We start from the raw sequence: 21,727 nt of genomic DNA, 5'->3' as shown, positions 1-21,727 counted from the left end.
TATAAATACAACTATAACTATACATATATAGATATATAACCAATAGTCTTTTTGTATTGCTCCTGTCTAGGGGTAATCAGCAACTTAGTTTTCTGGTCCTCACAGAGCTCTATGAGGAGCAACACAAACCATGTCCACACTTCTTACAGCTCTATCACAAAAATAGCTAAAAAAACTGCTGTAACTGGGAGGAAAAAGATGGCTAGTAACTCTGTAATGTATCAAATGTAATCTCACGTACTTAACTAACCAACATTAAAAAAGCCTAAACAAACAAATAAACAAAAAACCCCAACCAGCTCAAGTACTTGCATTTCCTCATAAATATCTGGTACAGCAAAGATTGGAAAGAATCTGTTTTGCTGAAGGCCTGCTCACCCTTAGAGGTATCTGTGACCATTTCTCAACCTTAATTTTAAAAAGGGACTGGTTGCAAAATCAACATAGTTCCTGCTTCTTGCACTTTTGTGTGAATAAAGAATAACAGCAAAGAAATAATATAGTGTCAAAATAACTAATCCCCTCACATCATATTACGCATGTAAGAAAAATCAGTAACTGAGATGACATGCATGTATGATAAAATTCATAAACAGTTTTCAGGAAAGGTACTCCTAAAAAGATCAACTTGTTTCAGTAATAATTACACATCTTTAAAAATATATATGATCATTGGTAGACAGAAAATTTATTTACAAAGTAGAAATAAAAATTTGCAAATGTTTGGGGTTTTTTTCCCCCCCATTCTTTGATTAAAAGGATAAAGTATCTGATATAAAAGTATAGACACTGAAAACACTTACATCTTTTAAAATTAGAATCTGATTTGCAGCACGGAGATATTGCAGCTGGTGAGTGACTAAAACAGAGATCTTCTGATGTAAGGCCTGACAAATACATCTGCAAAAAGATGGTGAAATTGATTATAAAATGAAGTGTCCTAAAACATTTTGGCTATTTCTGGAAAACACCTTCTATTCAATTATACAGTATTTAAAATAATAAAAGAAGATGTTCATTCTTACTAGATTCATGCAAATTAAATGTAACAAACATGTTGCTTATTTAACTATAAATTTTCAAGAAAAAGTTGAAAAAGAAAGTTGGGAAAAGAAATTTACTATTTCTGGTCTAGGGTGAATGAAGGGCAAATATGTTTAAGATATATTTATATCTTATGTTTAAGATTATCTTATGTTTAAGATTATTTAATTAAAATAGTCTTAAACACCCTCCTAACAAATCTAAATGTCATAAGATGCATTGCAAAGAGGGCAATTAACAAAAATTAAACTAAGGGAAAGGAAAAGCAGGGCACCATACTAAGGAAGAATACAGCAAATAAAAGTAACTTCTTTGAGATGCACTTTCAAGCAGCTCTAATAGTGAGCCAACTGGAAAAGTAAACAGTACTTCTGATCTGAGGTACATCCAGGTGTATCTTGAGGTAGAGGAGCAAGATCCTTCAACCATCTCTGACCTTTTCTCATGGCACCAGGGCTTACTTTACTCTCCTGAACTTTACATGCTTACCCTAGGGGTTTCCCCAGAAGTCTGGGATTTAGAGGGAGAAGTAATGAAAGAACTGAGCACACCAGAACCCGTTGGCAAATGTAGTTCAGTATCCCATACACTTTTAGCAGAAAAGCTGCATGGTGTTTTTTTCAGCAGAGCCTCACAGGTCATCAAACCAAAATAAGAAAAACAGACAAAACAAACAAACAAAAACAAACAAAAAAACCCCAACAAACCAACCCAAAAAACACAACAGTGGAGCAACGTGCAAGTGCAGAGGTTTGCAAGCATGCTGTCCATGTACAAGGTACAACAGAGACAGCAAACACACATCTGAGTATCCAACACTACCAACACTCTCATTGGCCTCATCCCCACAGTAACAAAGAAGGGGGAAAAACCCTTGGGGAAGACACTTTTTCTCAACTACTCCTCTTGGAAAACTGATACTGGCTAGAACTGAAGTGTCCAGCTAGGATATTTACATTAGCATTTTCCATTTGGGCCAGGAGTGTCTTTTTGAAGATTGTCTCCCAGTTGTCTCAACTCAGTCTTTTGCTGCTCACACTGCTGAGTGGTATTATGGCCCATGAGTTGGACTTCTAGACAAAACCAAGTGAACACTTTGGTACTACCACTCATAAGTTTTCAGCAAACCAGGAAAAAAGTCTGCAGGACCAGGCTGCAGCCTGCTCAAAGCAGAACCCTCAGAACCACAGAGGGATCTTGGCATGCAGCACTGATACCACACTGCTTAATACATGTTCGTATTATCTACCCAATTAACTCCCTACACAGCTTAACATCTGCTTTATCACTCTTACAAAGACTGTAGGAAATAGAATACTACAAAATGGTTAATAACAGTGCTAGTCAGCAAAATTACATGCAGAAAAAGTATATTAGTGTTCCAAATAAACTGTGCAGTAAAATAAAGTTAAAAGCCTCGTTCCTTCTTAGAAAGTTATATGCTTGTATGTAGCATTCAAAAAGCAACTGTAAAACCATGATGTCATTCTTAGTTGATCAAGATAAAAATTAATCAAAGTATTTGCATCTCTGTAACAATTTGAGCAGTCACAACTATTTATACCCCACGCTCTTCAAGAGATTTTATTCTGGTGTGGTTACTGTCCACCCTCTCAAGAGCCACTGAAATAAGCCACATGTCAACTGGAACACCAGCTGAAGACATTCAACAAACACTATCTGCAAAAAAAACCTATCTAGAGAACTGGCCAAAGACCAGAGAGCCTACAGGATATTTAATTTCCTAGCAGGAAAGCTGCCAAAAGAGAATATACCAGGTGTTCATGGTGAAGAGATCTAGCTTTCCCTAACATAGTCCCTCCCCACAGCCTATGCACCACTTTGATCACTGAGTTTTCTATGTGCCAGATACATGTCTAACAGCTTACTGGGATAAACTAAGGCTGAAAACCTTTACACCTGGCCCCAGGTCACAATGTGACTGCTGCACTTTAAGTTTGCATTAGGGGGGGAAGGCGAGAGGGGAAAAAAAAAAAAAAAAAAGGAAGTGGGTTATCACAGGATCAGAGCAAACCAATTAGAACTGTCAGAGCTGTCAGCGCAGCATCTTGTGTGATCTTGATCTCAAGAGAGAAGGCAAAAAATGACCTCTGTGGAAATATAAATTTCCACGGATACATCAGGTCACTCAATTGAGAATTTCTGAACAACCAGCACCTCTTGATTTGATGTCTATCTGGGTAGAAAGAAGCTAGCTGAATAGTTTGTTGATAACAGGTGAGTAGAAAAATTGTTGGCACGATTCAACGGCACCAGCACAGGGAGGAAAAATTGCAACAAAGAGCATATACTTAGATCTATTACTGAGTTAAACAACTCACTGCTCAGACAGCTCACTAGAAAAATTTGCTATTTAAAATGCTGTACCCTCATGAAGCACAGAAGCTGCAAAACTAGTAAATACCAAGTATTTGTAGTAGTAAAAAAATAATACTTAACGTCTGTTTCAAAACATCAAACTACTTGAGTTTTAGGATAGAAATATTTTTTAATTTTTTTTTCTTTTTTTAAAATATTCTCTCTCCCATTTGACTACATCTATTCTGCAATTGACAGTGACCTTTAAGTTTGTACAGTGCATTGGTTGCCACAAAAGACTCAAACCATATTCAAAAACAGGCTCAGCAAAACCAATTATAATAAATGGGCTGGCACAAAATGAAGATTTCATCAGATTCTTATTGGTGAAAATCCGGGTTTGTCATAGAACTGAAAAAGATTAAAAAAACACCCAAAGGGTCAATAACTGTTTATGTTTTTAACTGGCTCGCTAAGGCTTAGTTTCATCATGCATTTACTTTTGGAAATACTACTCTGCATAGCTAAGGAACAGAAACCATCTGTTCTAGGTGAAACACACAGCTACAGGTGAACCACCAATTGACACTGTCACCCTTTCTCACTGATGATGCAGAGAACCAAGGAAAAAACTCCCTCAACAGGGGACATACCCAGTCCATATGTTCAGACATCTGCTGGATTATGCCCAGAAATTCCAACACCTTTTTATTTATTGTTTAAACCCCTACAAAGTTCACCTTCCTTGTGCTTCTCCACTACTCTCTCAGGGGGCATACTCAACAGAGTATGACCGTGGGCACATTTAACACCTGACAGCAGGACAAATTACTGCACAAAATGTCATCTCTGTAGCCACATTTGTTAAACACAGATGCACACACAGGGTTACTCTCACACAGCCAGAAGAGATGTAGACAGAGAACCCAAAAGTTCTTCAGTAGAAGGAAGACTGGGATGAAGGGACTATGAAAGTTGTATAGTCTTCCTCAACTGATAATCACTTTAAGCTTAAACACTCCTAATAGATGTTAGGTTGTTCTGTATGTCTGCTTGTTTTAAGCTCAAAACCAGAAACTTCAACATCCTTGAAAATGTGTTCTAGGGGCAAGCTACCTTTATCATTACAATTTTTTTTTCCCTCAAAATTCCAAGCTTACATCTTCTGGTACAATTTAAATCCACTGCTTCCCAGAAGACCAGTTTCTAACTGTGTCCAGCTGAGACCTTACAGATACAAAACATCATAGGAGGATTACTTTACCTGTGCTGTTACATACAGTACTGGTCATAAATCCCAGGGCAAAGTTTCCTTAAGAAGAACATGACGTGTCTGACTCACAGATTTGTGATCTACCATAACCTGCACCTTCTTTTCCATAGAAATGCCACACTATTGATCCCTGCTCACTGTATGTTCATGGAGAAATGCCTGCTGTGTGCAACTACTAATTCACATCCTGTAACCAAGACTTTCCAAATCCCTGTTCATCTTCAGAACTGCCTGAAGCATTACCCAGCTTTCTATCACCAGAAAATGTAGCATCAATGACCTTCAGTCACCATCAGGAGCACCACCCTCATGACAGATGTCTCCAAAAATCACATCCATCCAATCCGACCAAAATGAACAAACAAATGAACAAGATTTTAAGTTTACCAAACCTAAGTAACAGTACACTGTCACTCATTTAAAAATCCTCCCGAACTTCGACAGCAAACTTTTACACAATTAAAAAAATTAATACCTTGAGCTTGGATACTTGGGAGCATGCAGCAGAAGACTCTTATTCAGAAGGGGGCCTACAGCAACACATGCAAAGGCAGTGTCTTGGTGCTTTTGTACATACAAATCCTCATTTGTTCTTCCTTCCCTATCAGGTTTTCTTTTCTTTGAGACAAGTTGTTCTTTAATCTTTTTTAAGTTTTTATCTCCAAGAACCAGCTTTCTTTCACCTCTGCAAAGTGTCTCTTCTTTAATGATTCTACTTTCTTCCTCAGCATTCATTTTGCCTCCCCTTTTTGGAAGTTCACAAACAATTTAACTTTAGTTAATATTTATATTTGTTTCAGTGGAAATAACCACTGAAATGAAATCGAAGCACATGCAGAAGTGTTCACTGGTATAAAGACTTTTTTTAATTAACTTGTTACATTTGCTTTCCTTTCCCTTTAAGTGGTTTTCAGAGAACACTCCCCCAGTTGTTTCTGTATATTTCAAAGTTTATAAAATTCCAGCAAAAACAACCAAACAACCAAAAAAATGGTGTTTTCCAGAGACAGAAAACCCACACCTACTTCTACTATGCTGTTTTCACTTTTATACTTATCTTGCTAACCATTTATCTCCATCTCATAACTAGTCCCAGCCTCCACTGGGCTAACACTTAAGGACAACTCTTCTGACACAAAATAAGGGTCTACAAAACCCACTGCCCTATCCTGGGCACCAGTCAGTCATGGATGGCTGGAAAAAGTATATAGACAAGCATATAGTGATGCTTCCACAAGTACACATTTTCATTTTCCAGAGTCCTAATCTTAGGGACTTTTTGAACCAGTGATCTCAGAGTTTAAGTAGGTCTCTGTGAACTTTTCCTGAGTGATTTTGCATCCCTCACTCTTGAGCCCATTTCTGGGTTATTTATTCATATTACTGTTTTGCAACCATAGCCACAGACCACACAAGCATAAAACTACACTGGGGTTCTGCAGGTGGGTTTTTTTGCTTTTATACTGCATGATTTTAAAAACACAAAGAAACAAAAGAAACCAAACCAAACAAACAAAATGAAACACACAAAAAAACCAGTCGAAAACCCAGAGCAAACCACACACACTTATGTGAGATAAAAATTGTAAAAATTTATGTTTTTTTTAAAACACAATATATATCGACCACATTTACACTTTTGACTTTCTGGAAAAAATTAAGAAACCCAAACCCCAAAACCCCAAGCAACATTACTGTAACATATTCATACCTTTTAAACATAACCCCTGGAATAAACACAACAAAGCTCGGGGAATTTCAATTGTATTACCTAAAAGTAAAGCTGTAACTAATACGTTTTTAAGAGCAACACCTGTAATATGAAAAAAAATGTACGTGGGCTCATTAGGGCTGTAACCAATTCAGCAGTAAGCATGGATGAGGTATGAAACACAAAGTGGGAAGCCTTAGAGATATTCTTGATTTAGAGAGATCCTACATGAAAGGAAGGAGGGTGAAGTCCTTTACACTCCAGCTCCCCCATACACTTGTCATTAGTGCACGAAGCACATAACACACCTTTAAGCACAGCACTGGTACATGCCAGGGTTATTTTTGCTTGGTTCCCCTTACACACTGATTGTGTCTGTGCTCCCTTCTAGCTTTTACCTGCTAGTTTTAAAGGCTGATGAGCTCCACTTGCTTTTAATTACCTACGCCAACATAACAGCACTTTTTCCTCAAAGTTCCAGTGTTACAGGAGATCTAAAAGCATACTCCACTTTGAGAGATACGAGACTGGAAGCATTCGTAGTCTCCTAAGGGTTGCAGAAGTCAAATGTCTTTAAACAGAAAATGCAAATAATCAGATCTGTTTACATAACTTTAAAAAAATTAAATTTTTTTTTTACTCCTTTTCCCTAATTCATTTTTCTCCCTCCCTCAAGCACTTCTAAATCTTATTTGCAAAAACACGATTTCTGAGTCTGTGTTACTGATGGGACAATTTCTAATGGTAATCTGAAACCATGTAATTTATAGAAATATGTTTACAAAGATGCACAGGGAGAGAAGAAAATTTATTGGAATCCAAGCACAAATGAATGAATATCACAGGCTATTCCAAACTTGGTCATAAGTGGAAATGTGCTATAATATTTGTATAGCTGCTCCTCATTTCAAAACTGGAGATGTCAAAATACCAGACCTCTTAGAAGCTAATGAAAAACTATTTCTTTAATAAGTATTTAAAATACATGCATATTTTCACATACACACACAAATACACACAAAAACCTAGAACTGTACTGATGAACACCCACTCGCAGGAAAAAAGGCTTCAAGTAACACAAAAATAGGGAATCTCCAGTTTTTACTTTCCTAGGCTTCAAGGAATCTGATCAAGAGAGAAGAATTCAGTGAATGGCTTAATTTGCTATATCATCCACAAAACAATTTGTCTGTATTAGAGAGAAATCCTACAGAGACACAAACCCTTATTAATATTGTGGACTGCTTTCCTACTGGAGCTTTGCTACTCACATTTGAAAGTGTATTTTAAACTGTTTACTGCAGTAGCTAAAGAGAACAGGAAATCAGCAGGAGATGGAATGACCCAGCCACCCAAAGACTGGGTGAAATTACTAGGAACATACCTATCTTTACATGTAAACACATAGACTAGACACTTCTAAAAGAACTGAACATTAATATAAAACTACAAGGGGAAAAGGAAGAAAAAAAAAAAAAAAAAAGAGTGACCAAACTGAACAATATCCATTTCAGATTCTCATTAAATAAACCCCTGTTTCTGCCATCATGCCCATTGTTTTATGCCTTGTGGTTTGGACTCCTGGGGGCAGCTTGTAAGAAGTGGTGGCTCAGGCATTCCTTAGCACGATGTTCTAAGAAATCATTCTTGCTTGCCCAAGTGCTCTCTCTCTTCTCCACATTTCTAGCACTATTCAGGAAGCATTAAAGGACATGCCCTGCCTTGTTATGCAAGGCAGGCTACTGAACATAATGCTCTTGCCACAGCTCCCAGCACCTTTTATAGCTGCCATGAGGTCCTCAAAAGGCAACTTCTGTTTGTAAAAAATCCCTCCCTAAAGATCCTGAATAAGGAGGCATTGCCCAGTTTTCCTTGCCACTAATACTCCACACCCAGTCCATTTTCTCCACAAATTGCTTTCATTCTACTTCTCTGTGTTTCATTCAAACTGACCTAGGGTTGGGGAGGAAGAGCAAATGCAAGTAAAAGAAGAACCCCAGCTAGCTTTCTGAGTTTCAGATTCTCTGAGATAATCTAATTCTTTCTCACCTCCACAGATTTTTCAAATAAACACACGCTGTACTCACACAGCAATGGTCTCTAGCTCCTTTACAGTTTTGCACATACAAAAATTCAGACTTCCAGTTTTGCAGCAAGATGTAGATGGTCACATAAAACATAAAGTGAAAAGGCAACCTGACCTCCTTTGCAAGTCACTACTGCACTTTCCTGCTTTCCTCTTGGTGACAAAACCTTAAGAATTAAGGGACAGACTGACAGGCTGACAGCTCAGCTGAGTGCACTTGAACTCAGGCACTGGAGCTGCAGAGCAGTCCTGCACAGAAACAGAAAAGCAGCAGCTACAAACCAGATAGCTTCAACAGGCATTAAAGGAATTTATTAAGAGTATGTGAACTACAAAATAATGACCTCCATCTATCCATCATGGCAGGTGAAAATAATCCTGCACAGAATAATGAACATAAAGCCTATGCATCATAGAGTTCTTACTCCATACTGGCTGATGGCAACAACCAGTTGCTGTTTGAAGACATTAATAAAATAAAACAAAATCAGAGGCATCTCTAGATTTCAAGCTGCAAACATCAAGAGGATGTACAATCTTTATATTTAGATACTAAAAGCCTTCTGACAAGGGGAAAAAGAATCTGCATGCAATGCTACTCAATGCTAATTCTACGACCATTAGCACAACACAAGTCTTTATCATTGTCTAGGGGTGGAGAGAAGGGAACAATAGTAAAACCAAATTTTGAATAATGTATTTGGAACGTGGAATTCAAAAGATTTAACTGTCCTAAAGAAAAGGCTCCACTAAATTCGGTTAATGGATTTTTTGCCTTCTACTTCTAATAAATTCTGGATCATACCTTTTGATAGGAAGAGTAGAGGGATATTAAGAAGCAAGGACAAAACATTGGCTGGGAATAACAGAATTGTTCTCATTCTCATACTTCTTATGTGATATAGATTAGGCAGTTGAAAAAAGGAAGTGATAGAGAATAGGAAATTCAATGAGAAGAGAATCTAACTGGTAATGAACACTGTCCTATTTTTTCAGGAATGGGGGAAAGCCCAATAGCTGTCTCTTTCATGGTAAGATTGTACATTCTCTCTTCCTCTGTTTCTGCTCTCCAGTCTACTCCTTAAACCAGTTCCCTGTTTCACCTACCTGAGAGAATTTTCAGCCATTCAAGAAAATATCAAAAAACCTAAAATATCAAAAACCTAAGAGAGTTCTGTCCATTTCTTTAGCCATGTGAATTAATTTCTTACTACTACACAAATAAAGTTTCAGCAAACTAAGAACTGACTTTAAATCTCACCCAACCTTATTCTTCACTGACTTCTAATATTCATAAACCCCAATATTCATAAAACCCAACACTCATGTATGAAGTTTGACATTTTCCTCAAGAAAATGGCATATATTCCCTTAAGAATAATTCTAATTTTTATGTTTTCAAAGAAAACTACAGGGCTTTTAAAAATAAAAAACAAAATTAGAGACACACAAGAAAAAATCTCTATGCCTTCCAAATACATAAAATAGAGGAAAAATAAATGCAGAAAGAAACTGCATTAAGTTCTGTGAAGAGATCCATCTCCCTAAAAATGCTGTCTCACAGAACCACAGAATGTTAGGAGCTGGAAGGGACCTCAAGAGATCATTAGTCCAACCCCCCCAGCAGGGCAGGATCACTGAATATAGGTCACACAGGAACACATCCAGGTGGGGTTTGAATGTCTCCAGAGAAGGAGACTCCACAATCTCCCTGGGCAGCCTGTGCCAGTGTTCTGTCACCCTCACAGTGAAAAAGCTTTCCCTTATGTTTACACAGAACCCCCTATGGTCCAGCTTGCACTTGTTACCCTTTGTCCTGTCATTGGACATGAAGAGCCCATGTCCATTGTCAAGTGTTTCTATAAGGAATCAGAAAATTACAATTGTATTTTAAAAGAAAATAAAGCAGTAACATACTTTTCAAACAAATGTCTTCCAACTTCAGCATCTACTGCACTCAGTGGATCATCCAAAAGGTAGATGTCTGCATCTTGATACACGGCTCTACAAAATTTAAAGAAAAGGCAGTACCACAAAGTGTTAAACTTGTTTATTTTAATCACTGAAACCTGACAAATTGTATATTTTAGAAATAGCAAAACTCTAACCTGGCCAGATTTACACGAGCCTTCTGTCCCCCACTTAGTGTAGCTCCACGATCCCCTATCACTGTTAGGTCACCATTTGCTAATAATTCCAAGTCCTGTGAACATGAAAGAATAGTTAGTAAGATTTTTTTTAATGTTTTTAAAATAATTTCAGCTTTCAGGACTGACAAAGCTGCTTTAATGTAACATTTTCTTATTTGAAAAGTATTAACTTATCATCTCACTTTAAAATACAAGGATCTATGCTAAATTAAGTGTTTACAGTTACAACTTTGTACCTTCAGCAAAGGATAATCAAGGGAGTAGAAAAATAGGTGAGATCTTAAAGTTCACTTCTTTCTATGGCCAGGGGGAAGTACAGTACAGCTCTTAGTGTTACACAGAATAGATGCTGGTGATTCAGAAAAATCAAACTAAAAATTATGAATTAAATCAGTAAATTAATTTTTTTTACTACAACAAAATGAGCTTCCATAATCAATAAAATGAATTATTAGCAGTAAATTATCTTTCATTTTAAAATGTCCCCAAGAATTGAATTAGTTTTAATCTTACTGCAATGTATCCAAGAGAAATAACCACAACATTCACCATACAAATTTGGTCAACTTACAGGGCTTGGGAACACAAGTAAGAGAACAAAATTATACAGTGTTCTGCATCACATTATTGTATATCCTATTCAGGATATACAAATGTTTTATAGTCAGCTATAAAACATTCTGAAGTTTATTCACAGCTTTGTTAGATACGTAAGTTGGAAAGAAAACTAGGAAAGCAAATCTATCATCAAATATGAAGTGGCATTTTTTCCAAATGCAGTTTGCTGTCTTTGAAGTCACTAAAACCTTAAGTTTAGACAACAGTGTATGACTGAATATCAGCAGGAGATACTAAAACTCTATCTACTGTGTGCTAAAAAACCCTGAAAAAATTACTCATCATAGTAACCATCTGCTTTTCACCTGTGTCACTGCTGACAGGAATATCATAAAATGCTGCATAAAACCTTTTTAGCTGCCAAGCAAAATGTCTGTTTCTTGACAAAGCTGGCTTAATCCTCTTCTGTATCTCATGTCACAAACTCCTTTGCACACAGACCTTTCAAAAATATTTTTTCATAAAACTACTTGGGCTCAGCAAGTTCTCCAATATATGGCACTAAGGTTCTTTTGATAGCTGTTACCAATGCACAGTACATGATATACATGACATTTATTTTTTAAAAAGCATAAAGGATATTTACAAAATAGAAGTCATGAAGAGTGCTAGGTTGGTCATTGTTTCCCACAATGCTTTGATTGCATTTATACACACACCTGCCATGAAATCAGCAAAATTGTCTAAATGTGATTATGAAATTAAATAAATGGGAATCGCTTTTTCCAAATTTGTCTCTGGTTCACATAAGCCACATCTCCCTCTAGTGAAAGTTTTAATAATTACAAGAATGTGCTTACACATGGAAGTAAAAAATAATTACATATATTTCTGCTATGCAGCAGGATTTCACATACTACTACTAATCAATGCTATATCTATTATTCATTGCAGCTCATATCAAAAGTCTGAAAGAATGCTAAGATAAAAATAAAGATTGTGAAAATAAAACACAAGAAAACCATACCTTTTTAAGAGCACAGACTTTTAAAACTTTTTCGTATTTTTCTTTCTCATATTCCTTGTCAAACAGTATATTACTTCTTACTGTACCAGAAAACACCCAAGGTTGCTGAGAAACATAGGCAATTCTTCCAGTAACATTTATCAAACCCTTTTCCTTAGGCAGCTCACCAAGCATGGCACTCAAGAGTGAAGACTGAAAAAAGATTTATAAAAAACAAAGTAAAACCTGAAAAGTTTCATTTCATTAAAGACATCACAGAGATTGTGCAGTGTACACTGACACAATGGTCTCTTGCACCTTATTACTCAATCTACTGCTATTTGTAGAAGAGCACTCCTATTCCTTATATGCAGTCTAGAAGCAATGTCTAACACTGAACCACCTCCTCCACACCCCCAGAAAGACATCTGCCTTTCTTGAGTGCCACTTTCTTCATGTGAAGCATATCATACATTGAATGGAACTGCACATTTTCAACCCCTAGATGTGTTTAATAGATTCCTAAGCCCCCCAGAGAATAGTGTAAAGAGTAACACTTACTTTTCCAGCTCCTACAGGACCAATCACAGCCAGCAATTCCCCTCGTCTGACAGTAAATGAAAGCTGCTGAAGTGCTGGGCTTTCTAAATTCTATGGATTTGAGAAAAAAGTTAGGCTTCCTCAGTAATGAAACACACAACATCAAAACAACTCTTTTAGCAACAGAAAACAATCACTATAAATCACTATAAACCAGCAACCCATATCCCCACTATATTTTCAGACGTAGAGTTTGCTTCTTCTGTAATTCACAAATGCTTTTGAAAAATTCTGATCCTTCACCACAGAGAAGTCACACAGACAAAACAGTGTCCAAGCAATAAGGTACCCAAAGGCAGCAGAAGCAGTGCAAGGCTGGGGTAGCAGCCTTGGGAACAGGAACTCTCTGCTGGCCATCTCACAGGCATTCCCAGCCCCAGCAAAGCACACACAGTGACTCCGAATAGCCAGGGAAATGCTGGGAAAAGGGAGGGATGAAGCTCTTTTGGAGCACCCAGGAAAGCCAGGTCCTGTGTTTGCTCTAGTCAAGGCTCTATTCAAAATGAGAACAGACAAATGTTGTTTCATTATACACAACTTCATCTTATATATTGGAGATTCTCCTCAACATTTCACAGACAACACAGTGGGCTATTTGTGTGAAAACACACTACCCTAGGATCGTTTAATATCCCTTTTTAGTATGCCTATCTTTATGTTGCACTATTGAAAAGAGCTTATTTCCCAACATATTTGAACTTCTCCTGCCAAGGCTGTAAAAATGCCTGTTTCTTGTGAAAAGAAAGGATGTTCATGCCTTTAATAGCTATGCTAAACCACAGTTCCTAGGGGCCTGGTGTAGCTCACTCTCATTAAAGCAAAACACCCTTGTAACAGAATCTGCCTTAACATGCACCTTAGACCGCACTAGCATGACTGACACTAGCATGCCAACAGGAAAATATATGCAGTTAAAAAAAATTTAAATATAAAAATCAAAATCAGTATTTCTATTAAAAGGCCAAATGAAAACCCAGCCTTAAGCTTCAGAAAAGAAAAGAAAGGTCAAGAATACCCAGTGTTCTTCCTAAGAACTTGCAGACTCCAGCCATCCTTTGAAACTCAAGGGGCTGAAGAGGCGACCACCTAAACCTGCATGAAAGATGCTGTGTGACCAAATTTTGAGGCTGCAAAAAGGAGAAGCTTGCAAGCTGTTTCAAATTATTTGGGAGAGACACAGGTACAACTATCCATCCACACCTATGAGGGCTGGAAGAGCTGGGCAAGTATGGATGTGTCCCCTCATGCCAGAAGCAATACTGGGCTGGGCAGCAGCATACCCAGAGCTCAAGGCTGCATGTCCCCCACCACAGCTCCTACCTCACAGAAGCAACGTGGGGTTCACACAAAATCAAGAACCACACTGTGAGAATCCCAAGCTTGGCTGCCTTGTGCAACTCTGCAAAACTACTTTTGTTGCTACTATAAATTTCCACAAGGTGGCATCAGCGGCATTCCTTTTCTCCACACCTCCCCCCCACATACAATCAGTACCTTACCATGAATTTGATTTATCGGTCCAGAGTACACAATTTAGGTACCCAGCTAGTATTAGGGTCAGGGAATCTCTACCAAACTGTGGCAGCCAAATCTTTTTTATTTTAATGCAAAGCTCGTAGGAAGACCTCTAAATTATCTCTTATGAAATGTCAACATGGAAGTCTATATGGAAATAGTAAATAAGCTTTCAAACACACAGGCCCTTCTTCAGCCCTCTTGAAGTTCTGCTTCTGTATTCACCATAAAGTACAAAGATATTCCCACCCACACACTCAGGTTTAAAAAAAATACATGGGCCTAAAACATTACAGAAAATTTCAAAAGAGTTTTTAAAATATCATATAGTAAAGTGGTATTTTAAGACATCATAGACCCTATACAAAATTAGCAATGCAAGGCAACAGCACAGCCAACAAACACCCAAAGGGCATGGTATTTTTGCATTCATTAAAGACAAATTGTCCTGAATTTGTGTTACCTATTTTTAGCCACTAAACCGAGGCCCTTAAATTAGAGCAGGGACTAATATTACAGCTAAGTTCATCTGACCAAGCTCACCACCACAAATGTCTCAGCTCATCTGTGCCTGGCCAGCTATCTGCATCATTCCCTTCTTCTGTCACTTGGTATTGCCTAACTTTGCAGATGGGTTGTTCATGGGACTCAGCTATCAGAAAACAAATCACATGAAAAGTGATTCCATTTTCTCTTGCTTTTCTATGCCTAACTGGTTCACCACAGGGTCATACAAACAAGCCTGAAGACCAGCACAAAGGAAGGAACAGGGACACAGAGTATGAGGACAGAAGAACGGATCCCTTCAGGAACAGCAACTCCTTAGGTGGGCCTGGGCAAAACTTAAGACACCTGGCAGTCAAGAGAAAGCAATTCATTGCATCTAAGGGATACAGAGATCATATATTGCACAGAAGTACTATATTATTTAGGCTTCTTATTTAAGTGATTAAAATTACAAGGCATAAATTCAGTCTCAGTTCAAATGCTTGAGCCTTAAAGAAAGCTGCTTAGCTGAGAAATCTATTCTGTAAACTCAAGGCACACAAGAAGAAACTCATATTGAAGAATCCCTGGTTCTATCCCAGTATCAAACCAGCCTCTGGGACTCAGACAGCGCTTGCCATAGCAAAACAGTAGTGTGACTGTGAATTAATTAGTTTTATCTTCCAATAAAATGTAACACACTGTGTTAGGTTGTTTTCCTAAAAGTCTAGATAATAACCACATTTTTACTTTCAGTGATTTTGGATTTGTGGGTTGTTGGGTTTCTTGGTATCGCTTTTGGCTCATGATCTTTGAAACAAAAAATTCTCATCCAGCTGTATTCCCTCTATATAGAGATCCCAAGTCATGGGAAACCTAGTTGGGATAGCAAGCCAAGTTGGATACTTGACAAAAGATACCATATTTTTAAAATTTCTTTTTAAACTCCCCTCTCTCAGAACTCATAATCTTTTCAGTAAGCAACTCTGTAAAACTATTCTGCATCATTGTGAGAGTATATAATAGAAACTTTCTGAGTTGCTTTTAATAGTTCTCAGATAACTATTATACTCCCATGCAGTTGCAGTTAAATATCGAAATGAAAATTACATTAACATTTGTGGGTGGCTTGTTTTTTTAAAATCAAAAAGAAACCAGTAATTCCAGTCATGCTGCCCTGCTTTATGCAATAGAAATAACTCATGAAAAAAACTAAGATGTTTTATGGGTATATTATGCAACCATACCCTATGAATTGTTAACAGTGGTACCAATGCTGATTTTGGAATAAAACAAAGAACAAGAAATACATTCCATTTTGCATTAGAATGTATTCACCATTAAGTTTTCCATATCAATTAGAAGACTGATCAACGTCTGAGAAAGAATTTATGTCACGGAGACAACCCTGAGAAAGTAAAGCACAGTTGTGTAGAAATTTTCTTTTGGAGCTGAGTAGTAGGTAGATGCTTACATGTATTTTCACACTTTGTCTTCCTTGGTCCACAACATGAGTAAGGGAAGAGGGTATATTCAGGGAAATACGTGACATGCCTTATTTGCATTACATTTATATGCAAAACCCATTTTTAGAGCTTCCAGCATTTCTTCTGGAGACTGAAGCTTCCCTTGTGCAAGTGTACTGGCAATTTGTAATAGCTCTAACAATTCATCACAAATTGCTGCTTACATAGCAATTGCAGTCTTACAACAGAAACAAGTCAATGTTTGCCTTTCTAAAAGAAAAGGGAAAATGTATTATGTTTAACTAGTGTATTGTTCCTTTTTCTAGTTAAGTGGGTTTGATGCATTGTAAGCAGATAACCCTATGTACAGGAGCAGTCTCAATTAAAACAGAGTTACAAATATGTGCAGACCAGTCCCAAAAGATTTCAAATGTTATAACAAGTTTAATATTGTACTGTTTGCAGACTAATGGACTGGTCAGCATTCAGTTCAGAGGGGAAAAAAACCATATGCTAAGGCCCACCTTACTGTGCCTTCTGTCCTTAATTCCACTTTAAGCAGCTCAGCTACAGTACAGTACTGTTTGATAGCAACAGGTATTTTCACACAGAAATGTACAGATTTTCATATAATACAATATTTAAGAATAGCTACTTTTAAGATGCATTTCGTAATGCTTTCTACAGTGTAGTAGTGTTCTACAGTTAGCTTAACATACTAAAAGGATTTTCATACACAAAAGATGGAATACAAAATACCATCACACTGTGCAAAGACATACTGCTTTTTATACTTAAATCCCTACAGCACCAATTTAGTTTACATTTAGTAAAAGTAAATTTACCTTATCCCAATAGCAAGTCAAGTCCTGAACATGAAGAATGATATTCTCATTACTGCCATGCAGTTGTGGCTGGAAGTGGGAGACCTCGTCAAGCATCAGAAAGTTCTGCAGTGAAAGAAAAAACAGGATATTACCTAGTGTGAGACTGGGAATGGGAAAGCATGCATTTTTGGAAGCAGCATACAGAGCATTAATTATGGGGGGGGGGAAATGATTAAATACTGATGAAGGAATTCCAAAGCAATGCATAACCCCTTCAACAATGTATTTCTAACTACTTAGCAGCCCCCCCATCTGCCAGACTAGTAGAAGTTCAGATTTCTTTAGCCTGGAAGTACCATGGGACTCTTTAATGACAACCTGCTCAATAAAAGAATTCCCAAAGCAAATGACCCTTAAGAAACATCCCTGGTTTTCCACTGAAACACTGACATACCATGTAATTGTTTGATTCCCTCTTCTCACACAGAGGATGAGAAATCATCACTGCATCACTGCAACACCTTCTCATTCCACTGCTTTGGTCGTGAAGGCTTTTTTTTGTTCAATTAGGTCAGTAAAGCAATGAGGACACAGTAAGAAGCTGCCCACTGCCCCTTCTAAGCATTCTTTTAGTGACAAAAATGCTGCAGAGCACTATCTGAACCCCTATTCCTATTAAAGTCATGAGCATTAACAAAAAAACTTGTTTACATCTGCAAAACTAGTTCATTGCACCTTCACTATTGTACTTCTACTTTATATCCCAGTCACAGAACTTTTCCTTCCAGTTGCATAAACACACATTTGTACCACATCTGCACTTCTAGCCCACAGTGCCCAATGCTAGATTTACAAATAGCTAACAGATATTTAGAAAGAAAAGGCAAAGAAGAAATTCTTTAATGTGAGACTTGCCCAAGGAAGTTGTGGCTGCCCACTCCCTGGAAATGTTCAAGGCCAGGCTGGACAGGACTTTGAGCAACCTGGTCAAACCTGGCGGAAGGTGTCCCTGCCCAGGCAAGGTGGTTGGAACCAGATGGTCTTTAAGGTTCCTTCCAAGACAAATCATTCTATGATTCTATGAAATTCTAGAGAACACTTTCAAGGATAGGTTACTACAAGTTTAAGACAAAAACAGTGAATGATTCTACCATGCTTTGAATCACAGAGCATAAAGACCTTACCTCTAGCAGACAACATTTTCAGAAAAGAAGGAAGGTCTTGGTTTTACAAGCCAAGACTACTTAACAGGTACTGAGCTAACAGTGTGCAGACCCAAGATTGCTGCTGAAGTCAGTAACTTAAAAAAAGCCAGTAACTAAGATGAAACAGGAGCAAGATGCCAAGAACCAAGGGTTTATAGACAGGCTGGCCCAAAAGGGTCCATGTGTAAATTAAGAGAACTCAGGATAAGAGAGTGGAAGACTAGGAAAAAAAAGTCCAAACTCAGTCTAAATCAGTACTGGGGTGAGTGGCTTAAGAAAAGACCACAGAAGCATCATTAGTTATAGGCAAGAAATTGGTCTCTTGTCCTTTTTACATTTATCAGGAATTTGTCTTCTAGCAGTAATATTCATCCCAGCTACAAATCCCAGTTAGCCATGTAGAACTCAAAAGCATTCAGTATCACATATGGAAGATTTCAAATAAAACCAGTGCAAATGAAGAAGAACATTGTATGGTTAACACCATGAATTTTAAACAGTGGGGGGAAATCAGTATGAGAAATAAAGCTTTCAAATGCAGTAAAATAACTCAAGCCTTAAGATACTCAAGTTCTCTCAAAAAAGTCTTTTAGTCTTTTTGTATTTAATAATCTTCCATGCAGAGAAAAATGAAGTTTTTCCTCACAAGATGCTGAGAAGCAAATATTAGCTTGAGATATGACTGTCCTTGAAAGAGAAAGCTCTTCTGTACCCAGATGAAACTTATCATCTTTTCTGCATGTCTACCAAAATAACTCTGAAAAACAACTGCTCTCACTTTGCTTCATGAGGGGACCTTGAGCATATTACCACAAAAGACTGAACAAACTTCCAGAAAAGATGCAGATCAGATCTCAGATTTCTGGCTACAGTGAGGGGAAAAAAAGAGATGTAATGAAAAACACAATACAGAGATCACAATAATCTTTTTGCGACACAGCTCTTAAGTATGCATACAAAAATATGGAGGAAAGGCTGCTACTTCCCATCTGAATATTGTTCCTTATTGTCACTTGAAACATTTGTCACCTCCTGCTTCTTTCTTTCTATCTAAGTGTAGCATAGCATCGGAGCAGAAACCTCACTTCTTCTGCATTACCTAAGAGAAAGCACCTTCTTTAAAAAAAAAAACATTTTTAGTTTTTCCCAAATATATCTAGCCATCTTTGTCTTAATAATTTTCTACTCTCTTCTAATAATTCCTTTCCACTTATTTACTTTTCAGTAAAACAGTTTCAGTCTGGCAGTATCTTCTCATTCCACAGCAAAACGTCCAAACCTGAAACACTTTGCTGTTTGGGAAACAGAAACTAAAAACTTGGCAATGGCAACAAGGATGCTTCAAATTCACTAGGACGATGACGATTATTTGTCCAATGAGCTTCAGTTCTGGAGCTGGTTTCCTGAAAAAAACATCCCTAAGGAATCATAAGTGCAGGGGAGCTGGAGCCAGCTGTTAAAAGCAAAATCTTGTGACCACAAGGAAAAAGACAGTAAAATAAAGGAAATATCTTCACTGCCTCTGCTCTCCTACGTTTCAGCCTGCCATACAGTGCATTTTTGAAAACTGAACGTGTTGCTATTTAAATATGTAAAAATATGAAAAATGCAAAAATATGAAACGCACATACAGAGAAAAATATATGTGCAAAGAGGTGTTGCAGAGATTTTCTAAGAGAAACATGCATACAGACGTGTTTATTGGGAGCTGCAAGACTGCAGATCCTGAACTGCCAAACTAAAACAAGGCTGCTTTTGTCAGTGACATTTAAACATTAGGACAAGAGAAGGAATCAACACACCATTCAACCCAGTGACCATACCTTGATTCGTCGTATGCTGACCACTGCCTCAGAGACTCTCTCCACAGCCGAAGGGAAGAACAGAGTTACTGTCAGTCGTACTGCACTGTACAGGGACACTGCAACAAACACCCGACTTGCAGAGATAACATTGCCAAGTAGTACATATGCCATGAAAGTCATGAACACTGTTATTTTGCTTGCCACGAAGAAAGAGGCTAAGTTCAGTCCTCGAAGGTAGGAGCTCTTCATAACCATGGCAATCTCCTTCCTAAAAACGCAAAATACAACCGCATCAATCTCTCTTGTTACAGTCGCCCTCAGCAATGGGATGAGGGAAACCCACTCTCAGGATTTCATGCATATATATTCTTTGTCCTCCCCCAACTTACATGTAAATGAAGAGTTATATGGTAAATAACAAAAAAAATTTTCAAAAGGCTTGGAAATTGAGTGGGGAAAACTATGGCATTTAACATCTTAATAGCTACAGAAGAAAATTATTTTTCAGAGACAGAAAACCAAAACACTCTTTTTGTCTGCTTTGGTCAGATTTGTATTTTAATTCACATTCTAATCTGCTTCGACTCTTTCAGGGTTGTGTACAAGAGACAAGACAACCCACAGACTCCTCATCCTTCCAGTATCAAAATCCAGTAGACTTCTGTCACAAAACTCCTGATAAAGATCAACACATAATACTCTCCAATTGAAAAAACATGGCAAGTTCCAAAAGATCAAGAGTTCATCCATGACCCAAGTATTGCCAGTATTCAGCTGCTGCTCCTCAAGCTGGATCACAGGATTTGCAGTATTTCCTTTGATCTCAGACTAAATCCTTCCCAATTTGGACCATGCTCCTAGCTTCTTTTGCTTTAGGAATTCTGGTTTGTAATTTAGAAAATACTAATCTGTGAGGCCAATTGTTCTGCCAGCCATTACCCAAGCTAAATAGTGATTAAAGTATTGCACAGACATAAGTCTCCCTCCAGCAACTGAAAAGCTGCTGATGCATATGTTCTCAATTTCCACTTCAGTTAAATTTCAGTTTCCAATTCTAAATGACTCATCAAGTCCAATTCTCAAGATGTTGCAGCACTATCTACAATGTGGATGCCATTAGGCATAACTTATTAAAAATGTTTTTCCTTTATCAAGAGAGCCATAACAACTTACTCTTTCCCCATATATTCTAATTTTATTTGCTTGGAATAATTTGGAATACATAACTCAGATAATTTCTCTTCCCAAGTATTCAGGCAATTCTCAGGGAAAAATCTTGATCATTTTGATTACCTTCTGCTTGGAAATAAATATTAGGATTAGAAATTCAAGTTATGATTAAACAATTTGAAGTAAATTAAGTCCTCACTTACTAGAGAGAAAAGAGGCAAGAATGCACTACTGGAAAACTAGTTTAGCAACTTTCCCACTATACATGCCAAACTGGCTGAAATGACAGACTTTCAAAGAGTTTCAAAGACTTATTTTTTCAGCTTAAGGGCTCACAATCTCTGATCTCCTCCAGAGTACACTGAAAGAACATTTGTATGTAAACTATTTGAATTGGGTCTAATTCAATTACTTCTACAAGCCTGGATGGAACTCTTTTCCCACCCTATAATAATCCTTAATAAGCCTCTCACTATCTGTGGATGATCAGCAAGTTCTTTGTGCTA

General features: G+C 37.5%; 1 protein-coding gene across 1 annotated transcript in view; it reads right to left on the bottom strand.

Moving 5' to 3' along the window:
• ABCC4 (ATP binding cassette subfamily C member 4) overlaps nt 1-21,727 on the bottom strand; it is a 145,875-nt gene that overhangs the window by 97,133 nt on the left and 27,015 nt on the right. Inside the window, 7 exon segments of the mRNA XM_030460300.1 lie at nt 804-900; nt 10,351-10,437; nt 10,542-10,636; nt 12,169-12,360; nt 12,709-12,798; nt 17,060-17,164; nt 20,070-20,319. Of these exon segments, the coding sequence (XP_030316160.1) occupies nt 804-900; nt 10,351-10,437; nt 10,542-10,636; nt 12,169-12,360; nt 12,709-12,798; nt 17,060-17,164; nt 20,070-20,319 (916 nt within the window).

This window comes from Calypte anna, chromosome 1 (genome assembly GCF_003957555.1).
Source record: "Calypte anna isolate BGI_N300 chromosome 1, bCalAnn1_v1.p, whole genome shotgun sequence".
NCBI classification, from domain to species: domain Eukaryota; kingdom Metazoa; phylum Chordata; class Aves; order Apodiformes; family Trochilidae; genus Calypte; species Calypte anna.
The sequence above is the reverse complement of the archived record's forward strand: the minus strand, read 5'-3'. Positions and strand labels throughout refer to the sequence as shown.